General features: G+C 35.5%; 1 protein-coding gene across 1 annotated transcript; it reads left to right on the top strand.

Annotated features, from left to right (window-relative positions):
• The first annotated feature begins 20,154 nt into the window (after window positions 1–20,154).
• LOC139859668 (uncharacterized) lies at window positions 20,155–20,463 on the top strand. The gene has a single exon (XM_071848448.1). It carries the CDS (start codon window positions 20,155–20,157, stop codon window positions 20,461–20,463), a length of 309 nt encoding a protein of 102 aa, XP_071704549.1.
• The last annotated feature ends 4,654 nt before the right edge of the window (window positions 20,464–25,117 follow it).

The following is a 25,117-nucleotide window of genomic DNA, read 5'->3' as shown; positions in this document are numbered from 1 at the left end:
TACTCAAATAAAGGAGGCGCAACAGGGGGTTGTAAAAGAAGGAAAGTTGAAGAATGAGATACCCAAAGGATCAGAGAAACATATTAATATTCGGGAAGACAGAACCCGATATAGGGCTGATAGAATTTGGGTACCAAGGTTTGGAGATGTGAGAGAAATGGTACTTAAAGAAGCACATAAAACCAGATATTCAATACATCCCGGAGCGGGGAAGATGTATAAAGATCTCAAGAAACACTTTTGGTGGCCGTGTATGAAAGCCGATATTGCTAAATATGTAGGAGAATGTTTGGCGTGTTCTAAGGTCAAAGCTGAACACCAGAAACCATCAGGTCTACTACAACAACCTGAAATCCCGAAATGGAAATGGGAAAACATTACCATGGATTTCATTACTAAATTACCAAGGACTGCAAGTGGTTATGATACTATTTGGGTAATAGTTGATCGTCTCACCAAGTCAGCACACTTCCTGCCAATGAGAGAAGATGACAAAATGGAGAAGTTGGCGCGATTGTATTTGAAGGATGTTATCTCCAGACATGAAATACCCGTCTCTATTATCTCTGATAGGGATGGTAGATTTGTTTCAAGGTTCTGGCAGACGTTGCAACAAGCATTGGGGACTCGTCTAGACATGAGTACTGCCTATCATCCACAAACTAATAGGCAGAGCGAATGGACGATACAAACGCTTGAAGACATGCTACGAGCATGTGTTATTGATTTTGGAAACAGTTGGGATCGACACCTACCGTTGGCAGAATTTTCCTACAACAACAGTTATCATTCTAGTATTGAGATGGCGCCGTTTGAGGCACTTTATGGTAGAAAGTGCAGGTCTTCAATTTGTTGGAATGAAGTGGGGGATAGACAGATTACGGGTCCGGAGATAATACAAGAAACTACCGAGAAAATCATCCAAATTCAACAACGATTGAAAACCGCCCAGAGTCGACAAAAGAGCTACGCAGACAGTAAAAGAAAAGATATAGAGTTTGAAATTGGAGAAATGGTCATGCTTAAGGTTTCACCTTGGAAAGGCTTTGTTCGATTTGGTAAACGGGGGAAACTAAATCCAAGGTACATTGGACCATTCAAGATTATAGATCGTGTCGGATCAGTAGCTTACCAACTGGAGCAACCTCAACAACTCGCGGCGGTACATAACACTTTCCACGTCTTGAATTTGAAGAAATGTTTTGCTAAAGAAGATCTCACTATTCCATTGGACGAAATCCAAATCAATGAAAAACTTCAATTCATTGAAGAACCCGTCGAAATAATGGATCGTGAGGTTAAAAGACTTAAGCAAAACAAGATACCGATTATTAAGGTTCGATGGAATGCTCGTAGAGGACCCGAGTTCACCTGGGAGTGTGAAGATAAGATGAAGAAGAAATACCCGCATCTATTTCCAGAAGATTCGCCAACACCTTCAACAGCTTTAAATTTCGGGACGAAATTTATTTAACGGGTAGGTACTGTAGTGACCCCAAATTTTCCATGTTTATATATATTAATTGAGAATGATATTTACATGACTAAATGTTTCCAACATGTTAAGCAATCAAGCTTGTTAAGACTTGATTAAATGAAATAAGTTTCATATAGACAATTGATCACCCAAGTTGACCTGCGATTCACGAACGTTACAAATTTGTAAAAACTAAATGTTGTGGTATATATAGACATATATATATGGTTGACATGAGATTATGATGCGTAAGTATGTCACTAAGTATATTAACAATGTGTGATATACATAAGAAATGAGATTACTAAGTTAAGAAACTCGAAATGATATATATAACGATTATCGTTATGATAACGTCTACTAAATACATATGTATTATATTAAGATATTGATACACTTTATTTAACATGATAAAATGATATTTAAATATATCATTAAGTGTGTTAACAATGAACTACATATGTAAAAACAAGACTACTAACTTAATGATTTCGAAACGAGACATATATGTAACGATTACCGTTGTAACGACATTTAAATGTATATATATCATATTAAGATATATTAATATATCATAATATCATGATAATATAATAATTTAACATCTCATTAGATATAATTAACATTGGGTTAACAACATTTAACAAGATCGTTAACTTAAAGGTTTCAAATCAACATGTACATGTAACGACTAATGATGACTTAACGACTCAGTTAAAATGTATATACATGTAGTGTTTTAATATGTATTCATACACTTTTGAAACACTTCAAGACACTTATCAAAATACTTCTACTTAACAAAAATGCTTACAATTACATCCTCGTTCAGTTTCATCAACAATTCTACTCGTATGCACATGTATTCGTACTCGTACAATACACAGCTTTTAGATGTATATACTATTGGTATATACACTCCAATGATCAGCTCTTAGCAGCCCATGTGAGTCACCTAACACATGTAGGAACCATCATTTGGCAACTAGCATGAAATATCTCATAAAATTACAAAAATATGAGTAATCATTCATGACTTATTTACATGAAAACAAAATTACACATCCTTTATATCTAATCCATATACCAACGACCAAAAACACCTACAAACACTTTCATTCTTCAATTTTCTTCATCTAAGTGATCTCTCTCAAGTTCTATCTTCAAGTTCTAAGTGTTCTTCATAAATTCTATAAGTTCTAGTTTCATAAAATTAAGAATACTTCCAAGTTTGCTAGCTTACTTCCAATCTTGTAAAGTGATCATCCAACTTCAAGAAATCTTTCTTATTTACAGTAAGATATCTTTCTAATACAAGGTAATACTCATATTCAAATTTTGATTCAATTTCTATAACTATAACAATCTTATTTCGAGTGAAAATCTTACTTGAACTTATTTTCGTGTCATGATTCTGCTTCAAGAACATTCAAGTCATCCAAGGATCCTTTGAAGCTAGATCCATTTTTTTAATTTCGAGTAGTTTTATCCAGAAAACTTGAGGTAGTAATGATGTTCATAACATCATTCGATTCATACATATAAAGCTATCTTATTCGAAGGTTTAAACTTGAAATCACTAGAGCATAGTTTAGTTAATTCTAAACTTGTTCCTCAAACAAAAGTTAATCCTTATAACTTGACTTTTAAATCATCTAAACACATGTTCTATATCTATATGATATGCTAACTTAATGATTTAAAACCGGAAAACACGAAAACACTGTAAAACCGGATATACGCCGTTGTAGTAACACCGCAGGCTATTTTGGGTTAGTTAATTAAAAACTATGATAAATTTTGATTTAAAAGTTGTTCTTCTGGAAAAATGATTTTTCTTATGAACATGAAACTATATCCAAAAATCATGGTTAAACTCAAAGTGGAAGTATGTTTTCCAAAATGGTCATCTAGACGTCGTTCTTTCGACTGAAATGACTACCTTTACAAAAACGGCTTGTAACCTGTAATTCTGACAATAAACTTATACTTTTTCTGTATAGATTCATAAACTTAAGTTCAATATGAAACCATAGCAATTGGATTCACTCAAAACGGATTTAAAACGAAGAAGTTATGGGTAAAACAAGATTGGATATTTTTGATCTTTTTAGCTACGGGAAATGTTTAACAAATCTATACAAATCATATCCTAGCTAACTTATATTGTATTATACATGTATTCTAATATATTATGTAATCTTGAGATACCATAGACACGTATGCAAATGTTTTGACATATCATATCGACCCATGTATATATATTATTTGGAACAACCATAGACACTCTATATGCAGTAATGTTGGAGTTAGCTATACAGGGTTGAGGTTGATTCTAAAAATATATATACTTTGAGTTGTGATCTATCCTGAGACGTGTATACACTGGGTCGTGGATTGATTCAAGATAATATATATCGATTTATTTTTGTACATCTAATTATGGACAACTAGTTGTAGGTTACTAACAAGGACAGCTGACTTAATAAACTTAAAACAGTAAAATGTATTAAAAATGTTGTAAATATATTTTGAACATACTTTGATATATATGTACATATTTTTTATAGGTTCGTGAATAGACCAGTGTCCAAGTCTTACTTCCCGACGAAGTAAAAATCTGTGAAAGTGAGTTATATTCCCACTTTTAAAATCTAATATTTTTGGGATGAGAATACATGCAGGTTTTATAAATGATTTACAAAATAGACACAAGTACGTGAAACTACATTCTATGGTTGAATTACCGAAATCGAATATGCCCGTTTTTATTAAGTCTGGTAATCTAAGAATTAGGGAACAGACACCCTAATTGACGCGAATCCTAAAGATAGATCTATTGGGCCTAACAAACCCCATCCAAAGTACCGGATGCTTTAGTACTTCGAAATTTATATCATATCCGAAGGGTGTCCCGGAATGATGGGGATATTCTTATATATGCATCTTGTTAATGTCGGTTACCAGGTGTTCACCATATGAATGATTTTTATCTCTATGTATGGGATGTATATTGAAATATGAAATCTTGTGGTCTATTGTTACGATTTGATATATATAGGTTAAACCTATAACTCACCAACATTTTTGTTGACGTTTAAAGCATGTTTATTCTCTGGTGAATACTAAGAGCTTCCGCTGTTGCATACTAAAATAAGGACAAGATTTGGAGTCCATGTTTGTATGATATTGTGTAAAAACTGCATTCAAGAAACATATGTCGATGTAATATATTTCTATTGTAAACCATTATGTAATGGTCGTGTGTAAACAGTATATTTTAGATTATCATTATTTGATAATCTACGTAATGCTTTTGAAACCTTTATTGATAAAATAAAGGTTATGGTTGTTTTAAAAATGAATGCAGTCTTTGAAAAATGTCTCATATAGAGGTCAAAACCTCGCACCGAAATCAATTAATATGGAACGTTTATAATCAATATGAACGGGACATTTTATAGCATGTTGCACTTTGTACACTTGAGAGGTGGATTCTTGTATATTTTCTTATTATTACCATTGTTGAAATAATTCTAGCTAGTCTTACTAACAAATGCTGCAGATTGAGTTTTAGACTGTGTAATATTAGACAGCATCCTGTGTGACTCATCCCTATATATGATGGAAAAAGCAACTTTAACAGAAAGAACAGGATCACTAGTTAGAATTTGATTTCTAATAGGAGTGTACACATCATCTAAACCCATTAAAAACTGCATTAATTTTAAAAACTGGCTATGTTCTTAATATGACTTATTTGCAGATACAATATCATCTATTTTAATCATATCATCAAATTGTCTCCACATTGCATTCAACTTATAATAATAATCAGATAAAGATTGACCAACTTGACTACAAGAATTAATTTTCTAATAAAAGTAACAGATGCATCAACTTTATCATAAGTGTCTTTAAGTTCATTCCATACAGATTCAACAGTTTTAGAAAATATTTGTCCATTATACACATCTTCAGATAATGAAAGCAAAATCCAAGTAAGAACCACAGAATTACACCTATCCCATTGGCTTAAAAACACTCCATCATCTTCATAATCATATCTAACACATGTACCATCTATAAAACCAAGTTTATTTTTAGTTTGAAGAGAAGTCTTAAAGCACATGACCATACATTATAATTCTCTGTTCCTTTTAATTTCTGAGTAATTAATGATGCACCAAAAGTGTCACTGGGATGAAGATATGTGATCATTAAATTCTAGGGTTAAAGCCAAAAATAGGCTATAAACTTACACAAATGTACCGATGTCCCCCACAAACTCATTTCCGTCCTACTGTCGCCTACAAACTTTCAAAAAGTGTGCTAATATCAACATTTTGGCGTTTTGACCTGTTTAGCCGGTAATTTTGAGCTGATAATTTTTTTTTTTTTAGAGTTAAGATCCAATCAACGAACGACACGTGTCAATTTTGACCTGTTTAGCCGATAGCAAGTCATTTTTGTTTACATTGGTACACTTTTTGAAAGTTTTTGTTTACATTGGTACACTTTTTGAAAGTTTGTAGGCGACAGTAAGATAGAAATGAGTTTGTGGGCGACATCGGTACATTTGTGTAAGTTTGTAGCCTGTTTTTGGCTTTAACCCTAAATTCTAAACTATTAATTTTAGTAATACCAGATGTAGTAAAATCACTTTCAGACATGATTGCAAGCACAACAAACAAATAGCAGATATACACAATCTAAAAAGAAATTAAACATCAAGAAAACATAAAGATATGCAGTAAAACAATAAATCATATAACATGCAATATCAAAAAATTAAAACAACACAAATTGCACTTAATACCGCAAAAAAACCACGGTTCAAACACCTGTAAGGGCAGAAATACAAACCCCAATCGACTGGCTACTAGCCAGACAACCTGCAATGTTAGAGTAAACAATATATAACCAAAAATAGATTGTAAAAAAGAAACTCAACACATAACATAGTAATAAGGTCAAGAAAAGTGTTCTTCTTGACTACTCCAATGACTGCAAGTAATTTGGACTGAGAAGACAGAGTCAGGTTTTCACACTAATCTTGCTAGTAGATCAAGGATTATCTTCTGCTAAAAAAACCCACGAGTTGACACACATAAGAGGATAACGAAAAAAACACTTACAGTGAGTGCCTTCTTTTAATTTGAAACAAAAGAAAAGAGATCAGAATCAATACCAGCAGTGGAAGACTAAATTAGGGTTTGAGAAAACCCAAATTTACCAGATCTAGGGTTTTTGAATGAAAAATTATAGATCTAACTGAGATTAACCAAAAACAACACCCACATATCCTTCTCGAACCCAAACACAGTCAAGAACACGATCCGATCAAATATACTTGACCAAATTGCAGAAAACCTAATTTCACTCAAAACGAATGAAATCACCAACACAATAGATGATTACCAGAACCGGCACTCTGATACTATGAACAAACAAGTAGAAGAATCACAAGATATAATCCTTCAATCACAGAAGGCAAAACCTCTAATCACAAGCGGTTAAACAAACCAAAAATAAGAACAAATACTCGATCCAGTTCACACAGTATTTAGAGATTCACTCTTAACAAGATCAATACAGTTTGATCATGTTATCACTCACAATAGAACAATCGAATGAAAACCCTAATTTTGAGAGAGAATAACAAACGAATACAGATGAAAAAAAAATGAAAACTAAATAAATAAATTAATTAAAAAAACTCTTATTGTTATAATAATAATAATAATATAGATATGGATAGTCAATTTTGGTGTATACATATAGTCAATTTTGGTACACAAAGTATGTATTTTTATATTGAGATTTTAGGCTATAAATACTCATGAATGCAAGCATTAAACTCGCACCATTTCTCACACTTACAAAGTGTTTCTTTCTTTCTCTCCATTATCATCTTTGTTCTTACACTTCATTATTAGTATTCTAAATCAAGAATCAAATCACTAAAGGTAGTTATAAGCCTACTGAATTATAACATCAAAAATCAAACCACTAAAGGTAGTTATAAGCCTACTGAATTATAACATCAAGAATCAAACCACTAAAGGTAGTTATAAGCCTACTGAATTATAACACGTTATCAGCACGATAATCTTAATACTAAATATGGTTGGCTCTGCCACCAAAATGATATATGGTCGGTTATACCACCAAAATGATATATGGTCGGTTATACCACCAGAATGATATAGGTTGGTTATACCACCTGAAAAAATATATGGTCGACACTGTCGCCAAATTTTCATTTATGTTTACTAATATTTATATTTTTGTTATATAACATTTATTTATGATTGCTTACACATGGTCGACACTGTCACCTACTTATCATTTATGTTATATTAAATTTATGTTTAATGTTTATATACTTATGAATATAAATTGACTCTAATTTATCATGATGTTTGTTTTAATTTTTGATAATAGAAAATGTCGAATCTGGAAAAGCTTAAATTTACTCCTTTAGAATCAACTGGAAACAACTACATGCCATGGGTTATAAAAGTAAAAATGCATCTTAAATCAATGGGCATTCTTGAAACCATAAATGAAAACAACACTTGTTCTGAAAAAGAACAAGCTACGGCATGTTGCTTTATTCATCAACATATTGATGAATGCTTACAAAATAATTATGTGACTGTAGAAGATCCCCATGTTTTATGGGAAGGTCTCAAAAGCAGATTCAATAATCAAAGAGAAATTTTACTTCCAGCTGCAATGGAACAATGGAGAACATTAAGGTTCCAAGACTTTAAGAAAGTAAATGAATACAGCTCAGCTCTGTATAATACATGTTCACAACTTAAATTCTGTGGACATGAAATTAGTGATGCAGACATGATGGAGAAAACTTTCTCCACAATGAATGCTGCAAACATCACAGTGCAAAGAAATTTGAGAATGCTAAAGTTCAAAACATATCCTGAACTTAATTCATATCTCTTAGTTGCAGAGCAAAATGATGAGCTATTAATGAAAAATCAGCAATCCCGTCCTACTGGTACACTTGCAATCCCTGAAGCAAATACTGCAAATAATTATAAACAGGGACAAGGACGCGGGCAAGGTCGTGGTTATAATAACCATCACCATCATCATGCCAAAAGCCATAACTATGGTAGAAACCATCCTTATGGTAATGGTAATGGGCGTGGACGTGGTCGTGGTCGTGGCCGTGGTGGTCAAAGAAATAGTAATCCACGAAAATATAAATATCAACTACAAAACAAGCCCATTAAACAAGATGTTGAAGAAAATTCTTCTAAAAATTCTGAAGAATCTTGCTACAGATGTGGTAGAATGGGCCACTGGACTAATACTTGCCAAACATCTAAACATCTTGTTAAGATGTATCAGGATTCGCTGAAAGGTAAAGAAAAGGAAGTAAATTTTGTGGATAATATTGATCCAACAGTCACTGAGAAACCATCTGATTTATATGAAGATTTCTTGAATGTTTAAGTTGTGTGTCTTTTGAAAAATAAACGATTTAATATCGTCTGTCTTTGTCATTATGTTTGCTAAATGTTTCAGTACTATCTATTTGCGTTTAAAATATTGTGTAATATTAATGTACTCACTATTTATTTCTTATATATGAAGTTCAATATGAATTTTGCTGGAATACAACATCAATCAAGTGGTGGAGATCTCTGTATAGCAGACAGTGGAACTACACACACTATACTTAAATCCGAGAAATATTTTATTGACCTAAAACCAACGGAAGGAACTATACATACAATATCAGGACCTGCTAACTTGATAAAAGGGATAGGAAAGGCAAATTTCATACTACCAAATGGTACAAAATTTTTAATAAATGATGCCTTATTTTCTCCCAAGTCAAGCAGAAATTTATTGAGTTTCTCCGACATATACCTTAACGGGTATGATTATCAGTCAGTGACAACAGAAAATGAGAAATATTTAAGTATCACTGACAAGAGTCATGTGGTTGAAAAACTGCCAAGACTTAGTTCTGGATTACATTATACACATATAAATGTACCAGAAATACATATGGTAGTTAACAAAAAATATATTGATCCTGGTGTATTCAGTTTATGGCATAACAGATTAGGCCATCCAGGATCAACAATGATGAAAAGGATTATTGAATGTACTCATGGACATCCACTAAAGGATAGAAAAATCCATCATGATACAATGGTTCCATGTACATCTTGCTCTCTTGGAAAATTGATAACTAGACCCTCACCACTTAAGGTTGAGAAAGAATCACCAATGTTTCTTGAAAGAATTCAAGGTGATATATGTGGACCAATTCATCCACCATGTGGACCATTTAGATATTTCATGGTTCTAATAGACGCATCTAGCAGATGGTCTCATGTTTGTCTGTTATCAAGCCGTAATGTGGCATTTGCAAAATTTCTTGCCCAAATTATTAAATTGAGAGCTCATTTTCCTGATTACACCATTAAAAGGGTGAGACTTGATAATGCTGGTGAATTTACATCTCAAGCATTTAATGACTATTGCATGTCTATAGGAATTGTTGTTGAACATTCTGTTGCTCATGTGCATACACAAAATGGTTTAGCCGAGTCATTGATTAAACGTTTACAGTTAATCGCTAGACCATTGATAATGAGAACAAAACTCCCTGTATCTATATGGGGTCATGCAATTTTACATGCTGCTGCATTGATTCGCATCAGACCAAGTGCAAGTCATAAATATTCCCCCCTACAACTTGCTTTTGGTCAAGAGCCAAATATTTCCCATCTTAGAACATTTGGTTGTGCAGTGTATGTTCCAATTGCGACACCACAACGTACAAAAATGGGTCCTCAAAGGAGGTTGGGAATATATGTTGGATATGAAACATCTTCAATATTAAGGTATATTGAACCTATGACAGGTGACGTTTTTACAGCACGTTTTGCTGATTGTCATTTTAATGAAACATTGTTCCCTAGATTAGGGGGAGAAATGAAAAATAAAGAAAATGATGTTTCATGGTGTGAACCTCAATTAAAGTATCTTGATCCTCGCACAAAAGAATGCGAGACAGAAGTTCAAAAGATAATGCATATACAAGAACTTGCAAATCAATTGCCTGATGCATTTACAGATACAAAAACGGTGACAAAATCATATATACCAGCAGTAAATACTCCAGCTCGAATTGAAATTCCAAAAGCTGGCAATAACGTCACTCATGAATCTTTGCCACGTCAGAAACGTGGAAGACCAATCGGTTCAAAGGATAAAAATCCTCGAAAAAGAAAATCAGCTGATAATGAAGTAAAAGAAAGTGTTCAAGAAGAACCACAAATCAGTACTCCTACTGCAGAGGAGATTGATGATGTCAATACAGAAATTGCAATCAATTATGCATATTCAAAAATATTATGGAACCGAAATGAAATGAAAAATCTTGATGAGAAATTTTCATTTAATGTTGCATATGACATCATGAATAATGATGATGATCCAGAACCAACATCTATGGTTGAATGTCAAAATAGACATGATTGGGCTCAATGGAAAGAAGCAATACGAGCTGAATTAGAATCACTCAATAAAAGAAAAGTTTTCGGATCCATCATTCTCACTCCTAAAGATGTGAAACCTGTAGGATACAGATGGATTTTTGTCCGAAAAAGAAATGAGAAAAATGAAGTTACAAGGTATAAAGCTAGACTTGTAGCTCAAGGTTTTTCTCAAAGACCGGGAATTGATTATGAAGAAACTTATTCTCCTGTTATGGATGCAATTACTTTTAGGTACTTAATCAGTCTGGCAGTTTCTAAAAATTTAGAAATGCATCTCATGGATGTTGTGACTGCTTATCTATATGGATCACTTGATAGTGATATATATATGAAGTTACCTGAAGGATTTAAGGTACCAGAAGCATCAAATGCAAAACCCAAAGAAATGTATTCGATTAAATTACAAAGATCTTTATATGGGTTAAAACAATCGGGACGTATGTGGTATAACCGATTAAGTGATTACTTGATAAGCAAAGGGTATACAAATAATCTTACTTGCCCTTGTGTTTTCATTAAGAAAACAACATCCGGATATGTGATCATAGCTGTTTATGTTGATGATCTTAACATCATAGGTACAAATAAAGAGATCCATGAAGCCATTCAACTTCTAAAGAAAGAATTTGAAATGAAAGATCTCGGAAAAACCAAGTATTGCCTTGGTTTACAAATTGAGCATATGCCTAATGGTTTACTTGTACATCAAACAACATATACTGAAAAGATTTTGAAACGTTTCAATATGGACAAGGCAAAACCATTAAGTACTCCTATGGTTGTTAGATCACTCAATGTTGAAGCTGATCCATTTCGTCCATGTGAAGATCAAGAAGACATTCTTGGACCAGAAGTACCATATCTTAGTGCAATTGGAGCTCTTATGTATCTTACAAATTGTACAAGACCTGACATTTCTTTTGCAGTTAATTTGTTGGCAAGGTTCAGCTCTGCTCCTACCAAAAGACACTGGAATGGGATCAAACACATATTTCGATACCTTCGAGGAACTACTGATTTAGGATTATTTTATTCTAACGAATCAAAACAAGATTTGGTTGGTTATGCAGATGCAGGTTATTTATCTGATCCACATAAAGCTAAATCTCAAACTGGATATGTATTCCTAAATGGAGGTACTGCAATATCATGGCGTTCTCAAAAACAAACACTTGTTGCTACATCGTCAAATCATGCCGAAGTGATTGCATTACATGAAGCTACTCGAGAATGTTTTTGGTTGAGATCAATGACACAACTCATTACTGATTCTTGTGGACTAGAACGCGATAAAAGTCCAACAACTATCTATGAAGATAATGCAGCTTGCATAGCACAGATGAAAGAAGGGTATATCAAAAGTGACCGAACAAAACACATACCACCTAGATTCTTCTCATACACTCAAAATCTCATTAAGGACAACCAGATTGAAATGAGATATGTGCAATCTAGCAAAAACTCTGCTGATCTTTTCACGAAAGCACTTCCAACTGCTATTTTCAGAACACACGTTCATAACATTGGCATGAGACATGTTCAAAAGATGTAACAGCTGAAGCGATGTCTACTTGAGGGGGAGTCAACTCCATGCTGCACTCTTTTTCCCTTAGCTAAAGTTTTTTCCCACTGGGTTTTCTTTAGCAAGGTTTTTAACGAGGCAGTAATTTATAGTTGATCTTCAACAAAATAAAATTGGTATCCAAGGGGGAGTGTTATAATAATAATAATAATATAGATATGGATAGTCAATTTTGGTGTATACATATAGTCAATTTTGGTACACAAAGTATGTATTTTTATATTGAGATTTTAGGCTATAAATACTCATGAATGCAAGCATTAAACTCGCACCATTTCTCACACTTACAAAGTGTTTCTTTCTTTCTCTCCATTATCATCTTTGTTCTTACACTTCATTATTAGTATTCTAAATCAAGAATCAAATCACTAAAGGTAGTTATAAGCCTACTGAATTATAACATCAAAAATCAAACCACTAAAGGTAGTTATAAGCCTACTGAATTATAACATCAAGAATCAAACCACTAAAGGTAGTTATAAGCCTACTGAATTATAACACTTATATACTTGAGGTATAATTGAGTATGGGCTTTCTTCTCTTGGGTTTTCATTGGGCTTCAGTAGAAATGGCCTTTTTTCTTTTAATCCATGAATAAATATAATTGGGCTTTTAAATTAAACTCCTTCACTAATCAGCTTGCAACTTGATCGCTATCAAAACAGCTAAATTCTACAACTCTGTATGCTTCAGTGATATTCAGTGCAACCTGAAACAAATTCTCAACCCAGAAATAAGAATCTTTTAATAGTTACCATGTTAGATTGAATAATAGATTGTATAATTCAATACTATTCAAGAATTCTGCCAATGATTCTCGAATCAAGACTTTGTGGGACTTGGATACTATATAATGCCTTTATTTATTGATGTTTAGTAGGGTGGTGGACTGGTGGAGTTGTTTTGCTCCTGGTCGCTTTTCTTGGGCATTAAGACTCACTTGTAGCCATTGAACGTTGTTGTATCATTCTTTTGTTATTTTAATAATATTTATCGGGATAACCTTTTACTAAAAAAAAGTCGAAATAAAATAGAAAAATAATAAGTCACTTAACTTTTACTCAACACCGTCATCAGAGAACAAAACTGAATAGAACTAATAGGGTCTGTTTTGATATGTACGGCGTTCTATATTTTCTTCATACAGACGTTTTAAGGAAGTCATAGGGGAACCGTTTTACAGTTTTACTACTATCTTTCTCCTATAAAAATTTTGCATAGTTAATAAAAATATTGTATTATAATTTCTAATTGTAATAAGTTAATAAAATAAAATGTATATAATTTAATCATACTAATTAAGATGAATAATTAATCAGTTAGGTCTTGTAAGGTAAGTAACAACATCAAGCAGAAGTTTTTTATGCGGACCGATCTCTGCCGGTGTGTCCTTCCCAACTTGAAAACCCTACTGTTCCGTTTACTTTATTTTTTCTGCGACCGATCTCTGCCGCTGAAATACTCCACTTGCTATTACTCCTTGTCGGTAAATCTGTATCTATATATTTACCTTTCATGTTATATGGCAATTATTAAATTTCGTGCCTTTTAATTTTATAGTCGGTGATTGAATTGCAATCAACATCTCAATTGTTGATTTTGTAACTGTGTTGCTGTTTAGCTAATTTTAGTTTTGGTGACTTTCTTCTTCCGATCTACTTCCATTATTTATCTGCTATTAGAATCATCCCGGTAATTTCATGTTTATTTATCTGCTATCAAAACTGTCTTTTACAGATCCATTATTATATTCATGTATGTGGATAAGGTAATGTTTGTACAGATCCAGATCTGATTCCTTTTTCTCTGATTAGTTCATTTCAATTCCTGTAAAATTCGTATTATTAAAATACAAATGAAATTAAGTTCGCACAATTTCCATTTCATCTTCTGCTAACTTTCATCCCCATTTCCAATTTCTTCTCACCAAATTCCCACCACCGTAAAACCACTCTAATCCACCCAACATCCACCACCAAAGTGTAAAAATGGAGTGTGTGAGAGAGAGTGAGAGGGGAGAGAGTGAGAGGAGAGAGAGTCATGCACACAGGTTTAGTACGACGGGGCAGAGAGATCGCGGAGAGGGAAAGCCTAGGGTTCCGACGACAACAAAGTTTTTCGGGCATCGTTTGACATCATTTATGTTCTTTAATTTCGGTGATCATTGGGCTATTTCTGATCTTTGGCGGGTCTTCAAGCAATTCGGCGATCTTAGGGACATCTACTTGGCAGGCAAACGACTAAGAAATGGACTCAAGTTCGCTTTTGCTAGGTTCCATGGTGTTGGAGATGAAGCACAGTTTCTTCGTCGACTAGAAAGCATAACGTTTGATTCAAGACCAATTAGGGTTTTTAGAGCCGTCAACCGTTCGCAAAACCCTGACTCAAATCGTTTCAATACCAGGCCTGTTTTTCAAGGCAACGGACCAAAAGGTAATACTGGTGGTGCTGTCTGGATACCAAAGGGGTCATCAAAGGTGGGCACTAGTCGTGGAGATGATTTTCCGGCTCTCAATGAGGTATTCGGTGAACCTAAATCTAGGTTATTCGGTGAACCTAAACCTCAGGAGGATTTAAGAACATTGCTGATCAAATCTAGATCGAGAAAGGCCTGGAAATCGGAAGAAGTTGAAAGGTTTCGTACGGTGGAGGTTGAAGATAACTCTCCATTGGTGGGGATGGAAGACTGTATTATTGTTGGTGAACTGAAAAACATTGGTGCACTTAACCTTATTACCACGATAGGGCTGGCTAACGGATACGGTGGTATACATATTAAGTACATTGGTGGCCTACATGTGTTATTGATATGTGCCAACAGTGTTACGGCCAAAAATATTGTATGTGATGCTAATTCGCCGGTGAAAAAGTGCTTTAATGAGTTAAAATTGTGGGATGGCCGTTCAGTCAATTCGGGTAGATTAACGTGGGTCGAGATCATAGGGGTTCCGTTTAAATATTGGTCTTGTAGTACCTTTAAATCAATTGCGGAGTGGTGGGGGCCAGCCCTGGATTTCAAGAATTGCAATATTATTCGTGGTAATCAAAATCTAATTTCGGGTAAAGTCTTGATTCATACTAAGAATGACGAACGCATCAATGGAATAGTAAAATTGGTCGCAGGCATCTGGTGCAAACATGTTGGTATTTCAGAATGTGATGATAAAATAGAACTTGATTTGGAAAATATTCCACAGTCGGATTGGGACAGCTCGGAAGATGAGGAAGAAATTCCGGATTCTTTGTCCGGTGATGACGCTTCCGATGAACTTGAAGATGGGGAGATTCGATCGGAAAAAGGTCAGGTGAATGGTGGCGGTCATGGCAGCTTACCATTGCAGGTGGAAGATGATGGGTCTTCCTGCATGGGAATTAAGCAACCTTTTGATAAAGATAATAATGATGATGCTTTTTTGTCCAATGTGCAAGAATCACCTATAGATGCAAATATCTCCAAGTCCAAGACTCCGGATACCAAGGTGAGGTCTGATGTCTCGAATAAAAAAGTAAATCCTGAGGGCTGTTATTCGGGTACTAGTGTTGGGTCAGCTCACTTTAACTTAAATGGGCCCAACTTTCATGTTGATAAATCTGGCCCAGTATCTCGTGATAATCCAGCAAAGGTGCTTAGTGTTGATGGGCATATTAATCAAAATAAGTTTAATATCATTAGGTCGGCCGATCCAAGAGATAATGTGGTGATAGAGGATCTCGGTGATACCGATTGCTCATCGGATGAAGAAGAATGTAAAAGTCCAGTTAAGAACTACGGTGGTGACGGGGTGGAGAAGGCTAAGATTTCCGGTGAAACATCCTCGTTGAATGTTATGGATACCGCTAACAACTATTTGCCTAAAAAAGCAAGTAAAGGGGTTGTTTATGCTTCTGATTCGTCCAATTGCTGCTGGAATTCCATCGGCAACTGGAAAGCTTCATCGAAAATTTTACATGCGAAAAAAACGACTAGGAAAGGGAAAGGCGTTGAGGATCCAAGTGGGATTAATTGTGTGACATGTGGTAGTAGAAGATCGAAACTGAGTAAGAAGCCATCGTCGTCTAGGAATAGCAAGAAGAAGGAGGTGAGCCAATTGATATCGGAAAACAGTATTGGAGTTGAGGAATTCGGCACCAATCTTGGTCTAAAATGGACCAAGAAAGATATGTAAGTGTCTTCTTTCTCTGTTCGTATCTTCTTTTTATTTATGAAGATTATTTCCTTAAACATTCGTGGGTTCGGGTCCGGGAAAGAAAGTAAGTTTGGTGATGTTAAAAGCTTATGTTTGGTCGAAAGGCCCTCTATTCTAGCATTTCAAGAAACTAAATGTCATAACCTTGTCGACAATTGGATATTCGGGCTTTGGGGTTCTAATGATTGTGGGTATGTTCAAAAAGAAATGATTGGTAAGTCGGGGGGACAATTAATAATTTGGGATAAAAACATCTTCGAGGTTTATAGTGAGCTAATTGGTGACTTTTTTATTGCTATACGGGGGAAATGGAAACAGTCTGGAAATGAATCGATTATTGTCAATGTGTACGGTCCGCATGATGACGCCAATAAATGTAAGTTTTGGGATTCGCTTGACAAGATCTTGTGTATTGATGGTGTGTCGTGGGTCATTTGTGGGGACTTTAATGAGGTTAGAGATAAGTCAGAAAGATTGAATTGTGAATTTTTTTATAACCGGGCTAGGAGGTTTAACGAGTTTATTGATAGAAATAGTTTAGTGGACATTCCTTTGGGTGGGTGGAAATTTACTAGGGTTAGTGATGATGGGTTGAAAATGAGTAAACTAGATAGATTCTTGGTTTCGGACGACTTTCTTAGCTTTTGGACCGATCTAAAAGTGGTGGCTTTAGATAGAACTGTATCGGATCATTGTCCTATTATGATGTCGGATGGTGAAGTGGATTTTGGGCCTAAACCGTTTAAAATCTTTGATGATTGGTTCGTGATTGAGGGTATTGACAAGGTTATTGCCGATTCTTGGTCTGGTCCAATGGGGGGTAACCGGAAGGATTGCGTTTTTCGTAACAAGTTAAAAAGATTAAAAGGAGACCTTAAAGAATGGAGTAAAGTTCACTTTGGCAAGCTTGATTGTGAGATTGAGTCGGTTAAAAAGGTGGTAACGGATCTTGAAATGAAAGCAGAAGTAGGTAGTTTAAAGGATGAAGAGCGGACTAAATGGCTAAACTCAAGAAAAACATGGATGGAAAAGGAAAAAATCAAGACAGGGATGCTAAAACAGAAAGCTCGTGTTCGTTGGATGATCGATGGAGACGAAAACTCAAAATATTTTCATAATTCCTTAAAGAGGAAATATAATAAAAACAACATCCGGGGGATTAATGTTAATGGGTCTTGGTGTGAAAATCCTAATACAATCAAAGAAGTTGCTTTCAACCATTTTAAGAGCATATTTGAGGTACATAATTCGGATGGACCAAGCCTTGAAGGGCTTTTTTCTGAATTGATTACATCAGCGGACAACGAGCTCTTAGAAGCTCCTTTCACGGAAGGGGAAATTTGGGAATCGGTCAAATGTTGTGGTAGTTCGAAGGCCCCGGGACCGGATGGGTTCAACTTTGGTTTTTTCAAAAAGTTTTGGTCCATAATCAAAGATGATTTGGTAGGTGCTATCAACTGGTTTTGGGTTTTTGGCGAGTTTTCAAAGGGTTGCAATGCCTCTTTTGTTTCTCTTATTCCGAAGAAATCGGACCCGCAGAGTTTTAGTGATTATCGCCCGATTAGTCTTATTTGCAGTTATTATAAAATTATCGCGAAGATGTTGTCTTTGAGAATTTGTAAAGTGGTACCTAGTCTTGTAGGGAAGGAACAGAGTGCGTTTCTTGGGGGTAGATATATTCTAGACGGTGCGTTAGTTGCAAATGAAGTGGTCGAAGATCTTAAACGAAACAAAAAGCACGGCCTAATTTTTAAGGTAGACTTCGAGAAAGCCTTTGATTCGCTTAATTGGGATTATCTTCTTGAAGTGATGAAATGTATGGGGTTCGGTACCAAATGGTGTAAGTGGATTTCCTCGTGTCTTAAATCGGCTACAATCTCCATTCTCATAAACGGGTCTCCGACAAGTGAGTTTAATCTTAAAAGGGGCGTTCGCCAAGGTGATCCCTTATCACCTTTCCTTTTTATTATTGCAGCGGAGGGACTTAATATCCTAACGAAAAAGGCGGTTGAGAGAGGGATGTATAAAGGGGTGGAGGTGGGTAAAGATAAAGTCGTCATTTCTCATTTGCAATATGCGGATGATACGATTTTTTTTGGCGAATGGAGTAGACGTAATGCGCGAAATTTAATGTACTTGTTGGAATGTTTTGAACGGGCTTCGGGGTTGAAGGTTAATTATAATAAAAGTCAATTATTTGGGATAGGCATTAGTAATGATAACGTGGAAGCTCTTGCGTCTTGGTGTTCATGTCTTGCAGGTCGGTTGCCTTTCATGTATTTGGGTATTCCCGTGGGTAATAAGATGAAGAAATTGAATGATTGGTCCCCGGTGATCGAGAAATTTAACAAGAGGTTAGCGGACTGGAGAGCAAAAATGATTTCATTCGGTGGACGGTTAACTTTAGTTAAGTCGGTTCTCTCTAGCCTACCTCTCTATTACTTCTCGCTCTTTCGTGCCCCTACTTGTGTGCTAAATTCTCTCGAGAGTGTGAGACGGAAATTTTTTTGGGGCGGGACGGGTTCTAAATCTAAAATGTCATGGGTTAAGTGGGAAAAAATCCTTCTTCCTCACGAAGAAGGAGGTTTAAATATCATGTCCTTAAAAAGTAAAAATTTAGCTCTTCTTTGTAAGTGGTGGTGGAGGTTTAAAACCGAAACTAACACTTTGTGGGTCGCCGTAATTCGTAGCATTTATGGTTCTAATGGAGGTCTTGTGCTTGGAAACGGGCTTGTCCGAAAACCAAACGCTAGCCTTTGGAATTCTATTTGTGTTGCAGGAAAACATGTGGACGGGTTAGGGATTTCTTTCTCTAAGTCTTTCATACGCTTGCTCGGGGACGGGAAAAGCACCTCTTTTTGGAATGACATTTGGGTGGGGAACGCAAGCCTCAAAGACAAATTCAAAAGATTATACAGGCTCGAGATTGACAAAGATATCAACATCAGTAACAAAACCGAAGAATTTAAGGGAGATGGGCTCGGCAATTGGGCCTATCCACCTATGGGACGAACGAATAGTGAACTAACTGAATTGCGAGATACTGTTCGGAACTTGCAGCTGATCGAAGATAAAAAAGACTGTTGGAGCTGGAATCTCAATTCGAAGGGTACATATATGGTCAAGGACTGTTCGGTTCTAGTGGACAAAGTCATCCTACCACGTGCGGTTAATTCAATTGAGTCGTTGCGAAATGGTTTGGTTCCAAAAAAAGTAGAGGTGTTTATTTGGCGGGCGAGATTAGGTCGTATACCGGTAAGGTTCGAGTTAGATAAACGGAGCATCGATTTGAACAGCGTGAGATGTCCGATTTGTGATGGTGACATTGAGACGGTGTAACATATACTTTTTTCTTGTCAAATGGCTAAAGACATATGGGCGAAAGTCCTTAAATGGTGGGGGTATAATTCGGCTTTATTCGGGTATGAGGATATTTTTAATGGTACCTTCGGCTACGTAGCACATGATCACAAAAGGAACCAATGGCGAGCGGTTTGTTGGGTGGTTTGTTACATTATATGGAAGAATCGAAATGCAAAGGTGTTCAAGAATAAGCTCGAGACGGTCCCATCTTTATTTAGCGAGGTTCAAGTTCTTTCATACGATTGGATTTCACGACGTTGCAAGGGTCATATTATGGATTGGCTTCAATGGTTCTCACAACCTTAGTTTCTCTCTTTTGTTAGTTGCAATCTTTGCAATTAGCTTAGGGCGGTGTAATTTGTTTTCTCTATTTCTTTCGTGATGTATTGTGTTGTTAAGGTTGCCCAGTCAACCATGTACTATTCGTGATTGTTTAATATAAGTCCTTCTTGCTTTTCAAAAAAAAAAAAAAATGTATATTTATTTTTGTAATTAAAACAAATTAATATGCAAATGACATTACATAAAATGTTAAATAAGGATATAATATGAAATTAAATCTTCATAATCTTCCAATTGTCTACTATATGAGTGTAATTGTATATTCTGAGAAATTTTATTATTGTTCTTTTGTAATAATTTTTAATATTCTTAAGGGGTTTTAGTTATAGTTTTTGTTCGGTCCTAAAATCTTTTGTTCTCAAAATGTATTTTAATTTTAGAGTTGTAATCTCTTTCATCCATTAATTTGTTTTAAATTCAAAGGATTAATGAGAACGCGACATGTGGCGTGAAAATCACATGTGATTAGAAAAATTTCAAAAATTTTATTTCGAAAAAAAAAAAAAATTCAAAATTTTTTTTTTTTTTAAATTCTTTTTCCAAAAACTTCTTTTTTGGAATTTTTTTTTTTACAATCACATATGATTCTTCATGTTAATCACATGTGATTGTAAACCCAATCACATTTGATTATGAATGTTAAATTCAATCACATGTGTTTGTACAATTCAATCGTATGTGATTGTGCAGGTAAATCACATGTGATTGTGAAAAAATTTGAAAAACTTTTTTTTTCTGAAAAAAATTTCAAAAAAGAAAAATTTCAAAAAAAAAAAAAAAATTTTGATTTTTTTTTTCAACCACATGTGATTTCCCGCCACATGTCGCGCTCTCATTGGTCTCTTGAATCTCAACTTAATTTATAGATTCAAATGAATATTTCTTTTTAATTTTAATTTAAAATTATATGAAAAATAAAACTTAAAAAAATCTGTCATCCTCGGCCTCTCAAATTAATTTTCTAAAATAAGTTCGGATTAGGAAACCTTGGTTTACCTGGTAGAGTACCGTCGAGTATATGATAATATACATAAAATTTTGGCATTTGTGAAGTTTTCGTCAAAATTTAATCAGAGGAGGAAACGTGTTGTGGTGGTTGATATTTGATTTGACTATATATGGTAAGAATGTCAGAATCTATTGTTCTACACTTCTACTACACGTGGTGGTTAATATAGGGGCATGCTTGGTGCATAAAAATGAAATATGTATACCGTATATGATGAGATGATATGATATGATGATAACTTAGCTTCATTTGTTTGGCATTCCTTAGATTAGCTGGGGCTTTCTCCAAGTTTTATAGGAGTTTTGTAACGGACCGAACGTGGTAATGTATTTGATTGTACGTGCGGCTGCGCATACGAATTTGCACAATATATACATGTATACAATAAAAGCTTGTGTATTAAATATGACAGCGCATGGTTAAAAAGTGCGTTACACTGAGTTCTCGAACACTATAAATAAGAGTGTAATCGCCTCATTTAGGTGTTAGCTGTTATCACTATATATCGTGAATAAATTAAAGGTATAATGCTCTCAAGTAATGTGACTATATGAGTCCATGAATGTTAGTATGCCGAATTATGATCATATGGATCTATGTGTTTGAGGACGTGATAATTATGCATTTAAAGATAAATATCTTCAAATGATGATTGCAGGGTCCTTATAACATGAAAACACCCCCAATCCCTTTTATCACTTTTCATCGGATCTCGCTCGAATCATAGGGTTCGATCAAATGGTGGCATTTGTGAGACCAGTTTAGAAACGTTAATTGTTAAATTCATTATTAATCATTAAATGGTGAAGTCTTTTAAGTTTAATTGTTTCAATTTGGTTTCTTTGATCATGAAATGTTGTTGAAATTAGCAGCTGCGACTATGAATAGGGATGATAATTGTTACCCGATCCAGCGAATATTCATCTGGTCCACCCGCTTCCTGATGAATATGGATGAACCTAAATGGATATGGATATGAATACCGATACGGATATGGATGAACCTAAATGGATATTGATATTGACATGGATGAAATTTTTCATCCATGAATATATTCATTAACACCGAAATATTTATAAAATACATAAATATAAATATATGCTTACATATTTACCATTAAAAATAATTACAACTTGTTTCCAACCTTATAATTGAATAACTATGATATATATATATATTTTTTTAATGGCAAGCTTGCATCAGTCCGGATCGAAGCCTAGTCATCATTTGCACACACACACACACACGCGTTCGGGCAGGAAACCCGAACCACACTCAGGGAATCCGACCCTTAAACCATCCCATACGGGGCAGGCGGGCAGGACCTTAGTCCCGGAGCGGGTCGGTAAAACCTTCCATTTGGGCCACCCTCAAGGAATTTCTTTCAAATAATATCCTTTGTAGGTGACGAGGCTCGAACCTGAGACCTCTAGCCCGGCAGGGGTGCTAGGAACCACCACATGTCCACTGAGCCAAAGCTAACAAAATAAACGAACAAATGAGATATTTAGTTTTTCATAATCTATGTTTAATAAACGAGCAAAGGTTTGAGGGAATAATGCAAACATATAATTATGATGAACCAATAGCGTACCATGTATTTTCCACCGTCTTGCAAGGATTGGCAAGAGAATGGTTTGCCAGCCTGTGTGCACAAAACATAAAAGGATTCGTTGATTTGTGTGAAGAGTTCTTATTGCGATATCATAATCTTTAACCGCAAAAAATTTGTAACCGCATAAAGCACACATATAGAATGTCACGAAATCAAGCAAAAGTTCAAGGTATACTTGGGAGAACTTCTGCGCCGCTACATGTACGAATATCATAAAATTCCAGATTTAAATGAATATCGGCAAATTTTAGCCTGTATTCTTGGTATCAACATTGAAAAGCATGAAACGTTAGTGCGCAGATTGAGAAGAGATGTGCCTAACACGTTTGTTGAATTTATGATAGTTTTTCATGATTGTATAAGAAGTGGCGAAGATAATGTTCCTCACACTTTTAACTGGAAGAAAGAAAAAGGATGGGAAAAATAATTATGAGAGTCATCGGGATGGAATCGTTCATATGGAACAATGCGCAAATTCAGGACAAGAGGACCTATGCGAAGTAATAAAATCAAGCAGGGTAATTAGCCCTATATAAGTAAATAAAAATATTCGACAAGGAGATCGAATCCTAAAAAGTTTAAATTGTGCGCGGATTAACAAAGACCCCGAAAGAATTTTTGGAAACATAGAATATAAGTTCTACGTTTAAACCACCTAATAGTGTATCCCCCCGTCAAGATAAACGGAGCTAAGCTAACGGAGATATCGCGCTTAACGAGGATAGGTGACATAAGAATGGATCACAAGAACACACATTTCAAATACAAATTGAGGGCGGGATATCCTCAAACTCAAATAAAGGCGCCCAAAGGATAAAAGAAGAATGCTACAAAAGTAGAATCCCAATATTCAGAGTTGGTACGAAACCACTTCCGTTATGCGAAGCAATAGTAACAAAGGAACGTGGTGACGAAGAGATCACGGTTACCAATGGACAAGGACTTCTCCTAAAGTCACAAGATCACCTAGACTGAAGGAGAGAAGTAAGCGGTTGACAAACTCGCTTCCACTAACATCCAAATGACAAAAGAGGAATGTTGCAGGGTAGCTTTCTTAAGCCAGCAGGAGTTGCAGTCAGCCGAAGGGAAAGTTCCCTTTGCCTTATCTGAGATCGCCTCGAAGACTGAATCCACCTAGAAAGCTGGTGATAGAGCTATTGCCTAACCCTATAAAAAGGAGAACATGATCTCTGGAGGGGGCATTCACTCTAAGTCACAATTACTCACATACAATACTCTCAATGAGTTACCTTCGTATCTTGGTGGCGTAAAGTCCGATACCTTCGCACTACCTTCGGGGAATCGCCAACAAGCATACATTCATCATCATATCCTGTTATATTACCCATTCAGTGATCAGACCTCAATATCCTTGTTTCTTCAACAAGGGTTGCCAAGAATTGTACAAACAATTGGCGCCATCCGTGGGACACCACTTCAATATTCACTTTGTTTGAAAAAAACACAAGATCATGGCAGAATCTGATCACCCACCACCCGGTTTCTCTTTACCATCTGAGGTAGACCAGCATGAAAACGGGACACGGACGCCTATCACTCCTACTATGCCAATAACCACAGATCAGAGTGATTCTGGGCCACCGCCGTTAATCGACAAAACTTTCATACTCAACAACTATGATAACATACGCGCCGTTATCAAAAACTTACGAGAAGAGGGGCAATTACACAGTCGGCGAACCCTCACGTATGATAGCGAGGACGTTGACAAAGAAATAGAAATGGAGGCGAGACCAGCAAGAAGTCTCCCTCTTGCCAGCCAGCCCCAGATCTTACAACTGGCGATCCTTCCAAACATCACTCTTCAGCCGGTGCCTTCCCAACCGGCTCATTCAATGATCACCACCAGTGTCCCGTTGAGCAACTCTGGAGGACCAGTTACGCAGCAATATACTTTTGAGAGTATGTTTCCCGTTGTTCCGCAAAACATGCCTAACACCAGCACGGTCCTACCAGCCACATGAGTTACTCCC

The sequence above is a fragment of the Rutidosis leptorrhynchoides genome, chromosome 7 (genome assembly GCF_046630445.1).
Source record: "Rutidosis leptorrhynchoides isolate AG116_Rl617_1_P2 chromosome 7, CSIRO_AGI_Rlap_v1, whole genome shotgun sequence".
Classification (NCBI taxonomy): Eukaryota; Viridiplantae; Streptophyta; class Magnoliopsida; order Asterales; family Asteraceae; genus Rutidosis; species Rutidosis leptorrhynchoides.
Note: the sequence above shows the minus strand (reverse complement) of the source record. Positions and strands in the feature narration are given on the sequence as shown.